General features: G+C 40.7%; 1 protein-coding gene across 1 annotated transcript; it reads left to right on the forward strand.

Moving 5' to 3' along the window:
- Positions 1-8,307: 8,307 nt before the first annotated feature.
- On the forward strand, positions 8,308-9,275 carry LOC148156065 (stonustoxin subunit alpha-like; the record flags this gene model as incomplete). The annotated part of the gene is made up of 1 exon (XM_088011360.1): positions 8,308-9,275. A coding segment is annotated over one exon (555 nt), but the record flags the coding sequence as incomplete, so codon positions are not given.
- Between the last annotated feature and the right edge of the window lie 1,108 nt (positions 9,276-10,383).

The following is a 10,383-nucleotide window of genomic DNA, read 5'->3' on the forward strand; positions in this document are numbered from 1 at the left end:
CATAGTGACTTTGGAAAAGTAACTTTAATCAGATTATTGATTACCTGATGTGGAAAGTAACTAAGTTACCTGAAAAGTAACTTTTCTAGTTACTTTCAGCAGCTGTTAATGACAACGCTCCACCAGCTGTGAAAATTACATTAAGCTTCGCCAAAACTTAATTCTAAGTTATTTTATAATGGTAACATCAACAATGTGTCTCACTTATAAGGTTGAACTGCAGGGCAGATTGTTTAATGGTTACAACATAAATAACTGTAGTAATCTCTGTGTTTTCCTCTATTGTCTATAAACTCTAAATAGGATTTTAGCCCCCCCCCCCTTCCTGCCCCAGCCTCCAGGTTCTGTGTTACGGCCCTGTGTTTGCTGTCATAGCTCAGCACACAGAGCTTCTCCTGCTGCTCCACAGCTCAGATCACCTTCTGGACAGATTTATGACACTTATCTTAATATTAATGATTATAATGGTGTTTAGTTGCACAACTTTACAGACTTGTTCATTCGTGGCTGTTTTCATGTTTATTGCTGTTCATATTAGTCTCAATGTTTGCAGTTTTCTGGAGCGCAAAGCAAAGCTTGATGTCATTCACAGCAAATATATTAACTTGACATTAACAAAGACACAGCAGGACGGATCATCTGGGAAATGATGGACAGGGAGAGTCTGACTGAAACTACCTGGATGTCAGACAAATTCTGGGGTTTATTATGTGTCTCTGCTTATTTCCAAACCCCAATGAGGAACTTTATGTTCAGAAACAAAACCAGAAAACTGCAACGTCTTTAGAAAAAAAAAGCCCAGAGTCACTTATAATAATCAGACTTGGTGACAGAAACTCAATAGTTCCTGATTTTCCATCAACAAAATGTTCATCTCCCTCCATTGTTTACGTTTCTGTCGCTGCTGATCCTGTCGCATAGAAACGGCCGTCGCTCCCCAAGACACGTAGAAGTAACTTTAGTCTGATTACTGGATTTGAAAAGCAGCGTTACTGAAAAAACTGGTCCAGATGTCTTCATTATATTCATTCACACAATGAATGCTGTGTGAATGCAGCATTCATTGTTTGCATTGTTGCTCTGTTTCTTCTTTGTTGCTCAAATTGCTTCTGGTCGTTTTTGGCCTTTACTTCCTTCATTCTTTGGACGATTTCAACCATCTAAACATTCAGCTGCTCCAGGACAGCATTGCTGCAGCTTTTAATGTTTAGAGGTTTTTAAAAATATTCCACTTTTTATCAGTCTTCAAGTATAAAATTCTATAAAACAGTTTTTTTCTGACAGATCCAATGAATCACAGAAACATTTTTAACTTTCACTCATTGGGCCGCTTCCCCATAATTCACATCTTTGGATCTTTGACTCTTTTCTATAAAATCCCTGTTTAGGTTTGATGGAAACTTGGACCATTAAAATAAACTCCTGCATCAAAATTGTTGCCCTTTAATCTAGTTGGAAACCTTGTGAACCAACTTTTCTTCTGCCCACTAGTTTCCTCTGAGGTTATAAATGAGAGCAACATGAATGGATGGTTCTGTAACCTCTGTCTGCTGCCAGTCTTGGTCTGGATTCTCTTGCAAAAGAGATTTTCAGTCTCAGTGGGATTTTCCTGGTGAAATGAAGGTTAAATAAATAAATTAGTGATTGTTGTCTGCTGTCATAAAAAGTCATTTCTGGAGGAGTCCTGGTTTCTGTCAGCTCCTCCCAAAGCTCTGAGAATCTGCTTCCAGAGCTGGAGCCATTTTCCTCATCAGCTCTTCATCTGCAGCCTTTATGAAGCTGTTAATGTCCATAAAGACCTGGAGAGACATGAGCTGCATCACTCTAGAGCAGCTGACCAAACTGTTGGAGACCAGGATCTACTTTTTCTCTCTCCAGCCGGCTGAGATCTACCACTCACCCACAGAAACTGTAAATAAAACTATTTTATATGCAGATATACATCAGTTATAGCAGACATATGGAAGTGATGGAAAACCTGATGCAGTTTCTTCCTCAGTGAGATTCTGACACTGGGAGGAGGTTACTGGTTCCTCAGTCAGAAGCTGGTTGTAAACCTGAGGCCAGCAGGAATCAATCAGTCATGGTAGATCTGAACTTTGACCTCAATATGAGAAACTACAGACTGATAGGAGGAACCAAAGAGTTGAGTTAAAATCTTGTGATATTTTTCCTCCAGCAGGATCCAGAGGAATCAAACCAGATGTTGGACTGGATTTTATTTCAATGTCATTCATGAATGTTAGAGCCTCATTTTCAACAGTGGAGCTATAAAGGTTGAAAAAGGTTATTATTTTGGAGAAAATCTCATCAATATCAATATTTCCACTAAATAAGAGACAAATATAAATATCATGTTTGATGGAGGAAAAGCCTCTCAGACTCTGAGCTCAAAGCAAGATGCCAGAGAACCAAACTAATATTTTTATATTAGACAATTAATTTAATTCCACATAATTATCACCATATGAGTGATTTGTTTGTTAAATACTTAATGAAATATATTTGTCCTTTGATGTTTGTTGTGAATGACTTATACTCACAAATGAACGAGGTAATTAGTCCAATTCTGTCGTTTATTGAACGTTCAGAAACTACAGCAGCTGTAATGAGCCACAGACAAACTAGAGAAGCTGAAGTTTGTCTAGAAAATGGATGAATAGAAACTATTTTCTGATCATCACCATCCGCTCCACCATGTTGGGTCTGTTAGGATATCAGCTCCACTGGTTTCATCCGTTCCTTCATCTTCCAATGAAAATCCTGTTTAAAGTCATGTGATGAAGAGCTTCTGGTCCAGATTGTTGCTGCAGCAGTCAGAGCTCAGCAGGAAGAAACAGGGAGGTTTGCTAACAGGTAGCCAAGATGGCCGCCGCTAAAACCTTCAGTTGTTCTGAGAACATGAAGCCTGAACTATTGGAACCTGTTGCTCAGCTTCTCTATTAAATGGATCTTTGAACAGAACCAGAACCAGGATGTTAGTTATGAAATGATCAAACTCAGTAAATTGATGTGAAGACCAGATGTTCATCAGATGATATCAATGTTATCATATGTGTTTATATAGATGATCTGGTTTAATCAGAACTGACTTTATTTCTTCTCTAATCACAGACTTGGTGGCTGTAAACTCAGAAAGGCTGAATGTGAAGTTGTGGGTTCAGCTCTGAAGTCCAACCAACATCTGACTGAACTGGAAATAAGTCAGATCCACATACAGGGAACCATTACAGACTCTGAACTGAATCATCTGTGTGAGATCCTGCAGAGTTCAGTCAGTAAAGTGAAGAGTCTGAGGTTTGTTTTCTCCATTTATCCTATAAAATCTTTCATTAATATTTATTTATCTTCACATTTATTCTGTTTTCTTTAAAAACAATTTGCTCTCTAAATGTCAGAATATAATTTCTAAAATCTTTTTGCTTTGTAAATGAATTATTTTCCTTTTTCAGATTTTGAGAATATTGATCTTTATTTTTCACTTTAAAATGTTTTGGACTGATGAACAAAAATAAGTTAATAAGTCAAACGATGATAATTAATGATGGAGATGTTTCAGTTTGTTCTGAAAAGATTCAGATGATCCGATTGATTTATTTCTCTTTTCTTCTTCACATTAATAATGAAAAGTTCCTCCAGAGTAAAACCAGAACCATAACCAGACCAGTTTTGTTTCATAACCAGAAACTATAACATGAATTAAACTGTCAGCAGCAGCCGGTTCCTCTAGCTCAGCTTTGTCCTGAAGCTGTGGTTCTGTTGGACCGGGTCAGAGAAGAACCGTCTCTTCAGTCTGTCAGTCGGTTGGAGCCTCAGAGACGCTTCATCAGGTCACTGATCAGAAACTTTAGAGCTGATTCAGAGATAATCCATCGTGTTTCTGATGATCAATAATGATCAGATGTGATCAGTGGTAAAGGAGGCCTGTGTCTCACTGCAGCAAACATCTGGTCCTCGTCTCCAGCTGTCCTCTGTCTCTGCTGTCCATCCTCTGCTGGGACGTCACCAGGTAGATCGCCAACAACGTCTGCTTGCTGGTGATTGGATGAGCTGTTGTCATGGCAACATGCAGGTAGCCAGAAGGCAGCATAGCAGCTTGTAGACCAGGACTCTTCAAATCCAGGCCTCCAGGTTCGGTGTCCTGCAGCCTTTAGATGTTTCTGCTTCAACACCTGAATGAAGTGATGAACTGTCCCTCAGGACGCAGTCAGGTTCTCCAGAGTCCTGCTGAACTTTGACCTCATGATGGGACTCAGGGGTTGAAGGCTGCAGGACGCCGGCCATCGAGGCCTGAAGGTGAAGATCCCTGGTCTGGACCGAACCAGAATCAGTTCTCCAAGTATTTACTGTCCCCATAGTTCAGTAAATACTTTGACTTTAGAACAAATACTGAGAACCTGATCACCAGCAGAGCAGCGCCACCTGCTGGATCAACAGAGTCACAGGTTTCTACCAGATACCTGAGATAAACCAACCTTCACTTTGACTCTGATATGAAACTATTTTAACATTTGAATCCATTTTAATTCCCGACCAGAACCACTGAAGGCCCGACTGAAATATTCTAACAACACGTCATAATAACATGTTCTGGTTCTGCTGGTTTGGACTCTATAAACCAGTTTTACTGGATCAGATATTGAACATCAGTTCATCATGTTTCTTTTACATTCAGTCAAATTAATTTTCTACATTATTAATTTGTTCATATTTCAGTTTTAACCTGCATCCTGTTGCTTCAGCTCACATCTTTTATTCTTTATTCAGATTGATCCACTGCAGGTTGTCAGAGATCAGCTGTTCTTCTCTGGCCTCAGCTCTGAAGTCCAACCAACATCTGACTGAACTGGACCTGAGCAACAACGACCTGAAAGATTCTGGAGTGAAGGAGCTCTGTGGTTTTCTACAGGATCCTGAATGCAGATTACAACGATTAGGGTAAGAAACCATGTTTTATTCTGGATCTGATGTTTGTGATGTGAAAGTTGTGTTGCCACTAAACTGCAGACAGAAGCTGATATTCTACTGATCCACTCTGAGGATCTTCATGGTAAAGTCTGCTTTCTTCTTCTATGGTTTGGTCCAGTCAAAGTTTCTGTGTTTTCTAAAAGCACCAGCAGTTCCTCCTCCCACCATCACATCCAACCAGCTGGTTTACTCTCTGATCGGAGGCTGTTCATAATATACACAGTTAGAGAATGGTGGATTAACAATGAGTAATAACGGCTAACACGTAAATGCTGTTGTAATTAACCTTACCTTTTATTATATCCTTAAGATAATGAGTATCCGTGAAAACCGTCAGGTTTCCCGAGGCAAATCACACCAGAAGATACACCTCTTCGAGTTACGGCGCCCATTGTCTGACATCACTGTGAAAAGGGTCTCCAGAAAAACTTCTGGTTCAGAAGTAAAACGAGCCGAAGTCCAATCAGCGATTTCTTAGGTCTCCCACTGGGACGTACCTTTTCCGTTGTGTGTTTTTGTTAATGTCGTCGTGTTTTGCACCTCAGGGCCACGATAGTACCTTAATCAGCCACACGGGTACACTCAGCCGCTGCAGTGAGAAGCCACTGACATGCATCATAAGAAGCAATTAGAAATCACCTCAACTAGTAGCAGCGACCTGACGTTACACAGAACTAGTTACAAGTGACATCAAAAATCCATTCATCCTCCCAGCAGCACAAATGTCCACGATTTTTCAGCTGCCTGATGAGCATGGCGCTCATCTGACCAAGATCCAACTGCAAACAACAGACCTGACAGACACTCTCAGATGGGTGGGAAAACCCGGTTCCCATATACACTAATGAGCCCAACAAGGCTATGAAACGGGAAGGAAGCTGGGGAAATGGTGCCTGGATGCATTCAAGGGCCTTAAAACGGGTGGGAATTTACAGCTACTTTACAAACAACGTTTCCCAAGTAAAACAACCCGGTTACAATAACAATAAAATAGATGTCAAATGTCCTCCAGCAAAGCCAGTTTAGAGCAGCAGGACAACCTAGTGGATCATCACGTTACGGCGCAGCAGCGCTTGGATGCTGCGGGTCTAAAACCAAAAGGCAGCAGATTATATTTGCTGTTCCACAAACTGAGCGGGAAAGAGATGATATGTGTGGGACAGATGACCAGTCAGACTGCTGACAATATTTTATATTAAAAACAAAATGAAAAACACCATTAACTTTAATGTGCTTGTTATTTAGCAGACAAACATGAATTTCAACAGAGACCTGAAAACCATCAGTAGCATCGATATTTATGGCTCCTGATGGCTGATTGGCATCTGGAAGAGCAAAGAGGAAAAACAAAACAAATTCACACAATTATTTTTTGATCTGAGCCAAAATGATCTGCTCTGGGCAAAGTGTGGGTGAGCATTTGGTCCGACCCGTAAACGGACATGATGGGCCCGATCTCTTTTTCTGTTTTTCATCCCAACGTCATTAGAAAGAAAACATCGTCACAGCTCTATAGATGGGGACAAATACAGAAATCTCATTTAATCTTTAGGCAGAACTGGTTCAGACCTGGACTGGATCAGAGTCAAAGCATTTTTTCAGATGTCAGACCGGTTCCTGATCCCAACCCGACCCGAAGCTGCCGCATGTGGTGAACCTTTGGATCACTGTTATGATCTGGAGCCTCAGATTTGGTCCTCAGTGCTGGAGGTTTTATCTGTACCTCTGTCTGCATAGAAACACAGAGAGATGTCAGTCGGACTGTCAGAGTTGTGTGCAGCCTGTAAATGTCTGGCGGGACCAGCGGACAAGCAGGGCCGTAAAGTGGGGGGGCCAATGGGCCCCTGGCCCCCCCTATTCCGGCGCCTATGGCTCAATGTTCTCATCTTCTCATCATGTGATGAATTGTGTGTCTGCAGCTTATCAGGCTGTTTGGTCTCAGAGGAAGGCTGTGCTTCTCTGGCCTCAGCTCTGACCTTTAACCCCTCCCATCTGAAAGAGTTGGACCTGAGCTACAATCATCCAGGAGACTCAGGAGTGAAGCTGCTGTCGGCTGGACTGAAGGATCCAGACTGGAGACTGGAAGCTCTCAGGTATGGAGGAACCTGCTGCAGGAGCAGAGAAGGTCTGATAGAGGAGGAAGAGGAGAAACGTCTTTAGTCTGATGGGAAACATTTAGTTTGAAGAGAAATATTTAGTTTGATCATTAAATATTTAGACGCCTCATCTGGAGGCAGAGATCATTACCCAGTTTTCTGGAATATTCTCCTGACTAAGAACGGCTCACAAGGAAAATGAAAGAGTGGGATGGATTTAATAGAGTTTAATAGGGACTCTGACTAAATGAATAAAAGTGAAGTTCAGTTAGATTTCCATGATGATCTACTGATGACAGAAAGGACTTTAAAACAATATTTGATGGAGCTCCAGACCAATCAGCCCCAAGGAGCAAAGATGAGAAGAAAAGTAACTCCATGTTGGTCAGATGGATGTTTAAAAGTTCAGAGAGAGAAATCAAGATTTTGAACTAAACTCACAAGTGTGTATAGCGCCACCTGGTGGTGCTGGTTGGTAGAGGAAGTGCTGAAAGGTTGGAGGTGTTTGTCAGAGGTGTGTGATGATGGAAGCCTCTCCCTGGTTTGTGAGTCTGAGCTCAGAGATCAAATGTTTGGTTCTTGTTGAACTCTTTGTTGAATGTGATGCAGCTTCTCCTTTTTAATGTTTGTATTTCTGGATATTCCAGTGAGGCCACAGCAGGTTTTCAGCAGCAGGTTGTTTAGTGTTTCATTCCTTCATCTGTGTGTGGGAGTGTGGATGGAGCAGGTATCCAGGTGTTGATCAGAGTTTAGATTGATTGGATTTTAATGCTGATTATTAAATCAGGTTGAGCTTCCAGAAATGTTTCCTTAGTTTCCTGATGTCCTTTTAGGCTTCAGTGAGTTTCTTCAGGTTGTTACTGAGGGATTTCCTTTCTCCTCTCTGTTGGAGCTTTTCCTGTGTTTGGAGAAATGAGTTGTGCTGCAGCAGCACCAACTGTCCTTCCTACATCCACTGCAGTTTGCAATCCAGATGTTGGACTGTTCCTGTCTCAGTGGAGGACAATGTGTGTCTGAGAGACATGTAATGTCCATGTTTGCTGCTGAAAGAGACTGATGGTCTGACCCCCCTCCTCCTTTCAGGGTGGAGCCTGCTGGAGGCCCATTCTTGACACCAGGTCTGAGGAAGTGTAAGTGTGTTTTTCATCTGATTCATGACAACAAAGCAGCTCACATTCAACCATCTTCAAACTGTCACATCACTCATTCAGGATCATCATCAAAGATCAATAAATGATCAATAACTGCAGCTGGATTGTGTTTGTTCTCTCCATCAGATTCCTGTCAACTCACCATCGACACAAACACAGTGAACAGAAAACTCAAACTGTCTGAAGACAACAGGAAGGTGACATGTGAGATGGAGCTTCAGTCATATCCTGATCATCCAGACAGATTTGATAATTATCAGCTGCTGTGTAGAACTGGTCTGACTGGTCGCTGTTACTGGGAGGTCGAGTGGAGAGGAAGAGTTAGTATATCAGTGAGTTACAGAAGAATAAAGAGGAAAGGAAACATTGGAGAATGTTTGTTTGGATATAATAATCATTCCTGGAGTCTGATCTGCTCTGATGATGGTTACTCTGTCTGTCACAATAAGATAGAAACTCATCTCTCCTCCTCCTCCGTCTCTAACAGAGTATCAGTGTATGTGGACTGTCCTGCTGGCATTCTGTCCTTCTACAGAGTTTCCTCTGACTCACTGATCCTCCTCCACACCTTCAACACCACATTCACTGAACCTCTGATTCCTGGATTCTGGATCTATTCTGGTTCCTCTTCAGTGTTTCTTTGCTGATTTGAGTCTAAAGATTTTCCTCCTGTCAGAGAAACTCTCTCACTGTTGAACAGATAGTTCATCTCTACAATCTATTTCTTGGTGAAACTTTTTCTTCTTCCAGTCCATTAAAGATGGAAGCTGGGATAATTCCAGGATTATTCCAGGATTATTCCAGGATCCTCATGTTTTCCTGTTTGTTTCCAGTAAAGCTTCACACTGAATATCAAGATGTTGTTTCTCTTATTTTTTCCTCTCATTCATCAGATTTCATTGAAATGTTGATCAGTTTTTCTCTCTGAACATTTTCCGTTTCTGTCGGCTCCTATTTTTCTAAACTCGGCAGATTTGAATATTAAATCTTCCTTTTGTTTATTTGCTGCAGTTTTTCTTCATGTGTTTTAGAGAAATAAAAACATTTTTCTTCTTCTGCATTTGGTTCATTTGCTGCTCATTCTGTTCTTTTCCTGTTCAAATTTAAATATTTGCATTATAAACATAATAAATGTGCAGAATTAGTAGTTTGAACAAATTCAGGCATTTATAGCTGCAGTGTGTAACTTTTATTAAAAATATGTTTTTTACATATTTGTGAAAAATGTTACCGTGTCATGACTGTATGGCATCAGACAGATGAAATGTGAACAGATCAAACTCCTCCATGAGCTGCTATTGAGGTTTGAAGAAATACACCAGGTTGGTGTAGCGCGTTAGCATTAGCTCCTGTTAAGTGCTATGTTATTGTAGTGCTTTAGCATTAGTTTAAGATAAATGCCTCAGTGTAGCGTTTTGTTGTTAGCTACTGCTAAATACTATGTTTGTGCAGCATGTTAGCATTTGTTTCTGCTAAGTATAATAAGTACTATGTTGGTATTGTGTGCTAGCATTAGCTAGTGCTAAATACCATGTTGGTGTAGCACTTTACAGCTAGCCAGCGATAAATACTGAATTGGTGTAGCGATTTGGCGTTAGTTGCTAATATGTACTATGTTATTTATTTTCCTGTTAAATAGAAAAGAAACCAAACATTTGACATTTGTTCATTATGTCACAAATTTATGGCAGATTTTAAACATAAAACCTGGAAAAGATGGATGGATGGATGAGAATATACTTTATTGATCCTCAATGATAAATTACTTATTCATTGACAAGCTTCTCCATCTGAGGTTTTAAAAATCAATAATCCAAATGTAACCAAATGAGACGTTTATAAAATACATTTATACCTGAGAGTAATGAGAGGATTCTATATGACTAAAATAAATAAATAACAACCATGCACATGCAGATATATTAATCAATAAATATTCTATGAATCTGCGACAGACTGGCGACCCGTCCAGGGTGACCCCGCCTCTCGCCCGGAACGTTAGCTGGAGAGGCAGCAGCTCCTCCCGACCCACTAGGGACAAGGGTGGACAGAAAATGGATGGATGGATAATCTATGAATGACTGCAGAGAAAATTAGATCTCAGTAAGTCAGACTTGGTGTTGTAAAGTCCACTGGCTGCAGGCAGAAATGATTTCCTGAGTCTCTCT

Source organism: Poecilia mexicana, unplaced genomic scaffold (assembly GCF_051168715.1).
Source record: "Poecilia mexicana isolate PSO_F unplaced genomic scaffold, ASM5116871v1 scaffold_12, whole genome shotgun sequence".
Taxonomy (NCBI): Eukaryota; Metazoa; Chordata; class Actinopteri; order Cyprinodontiformes; family Poeciliidae; genus Poecilia; species Poecilia mexicana.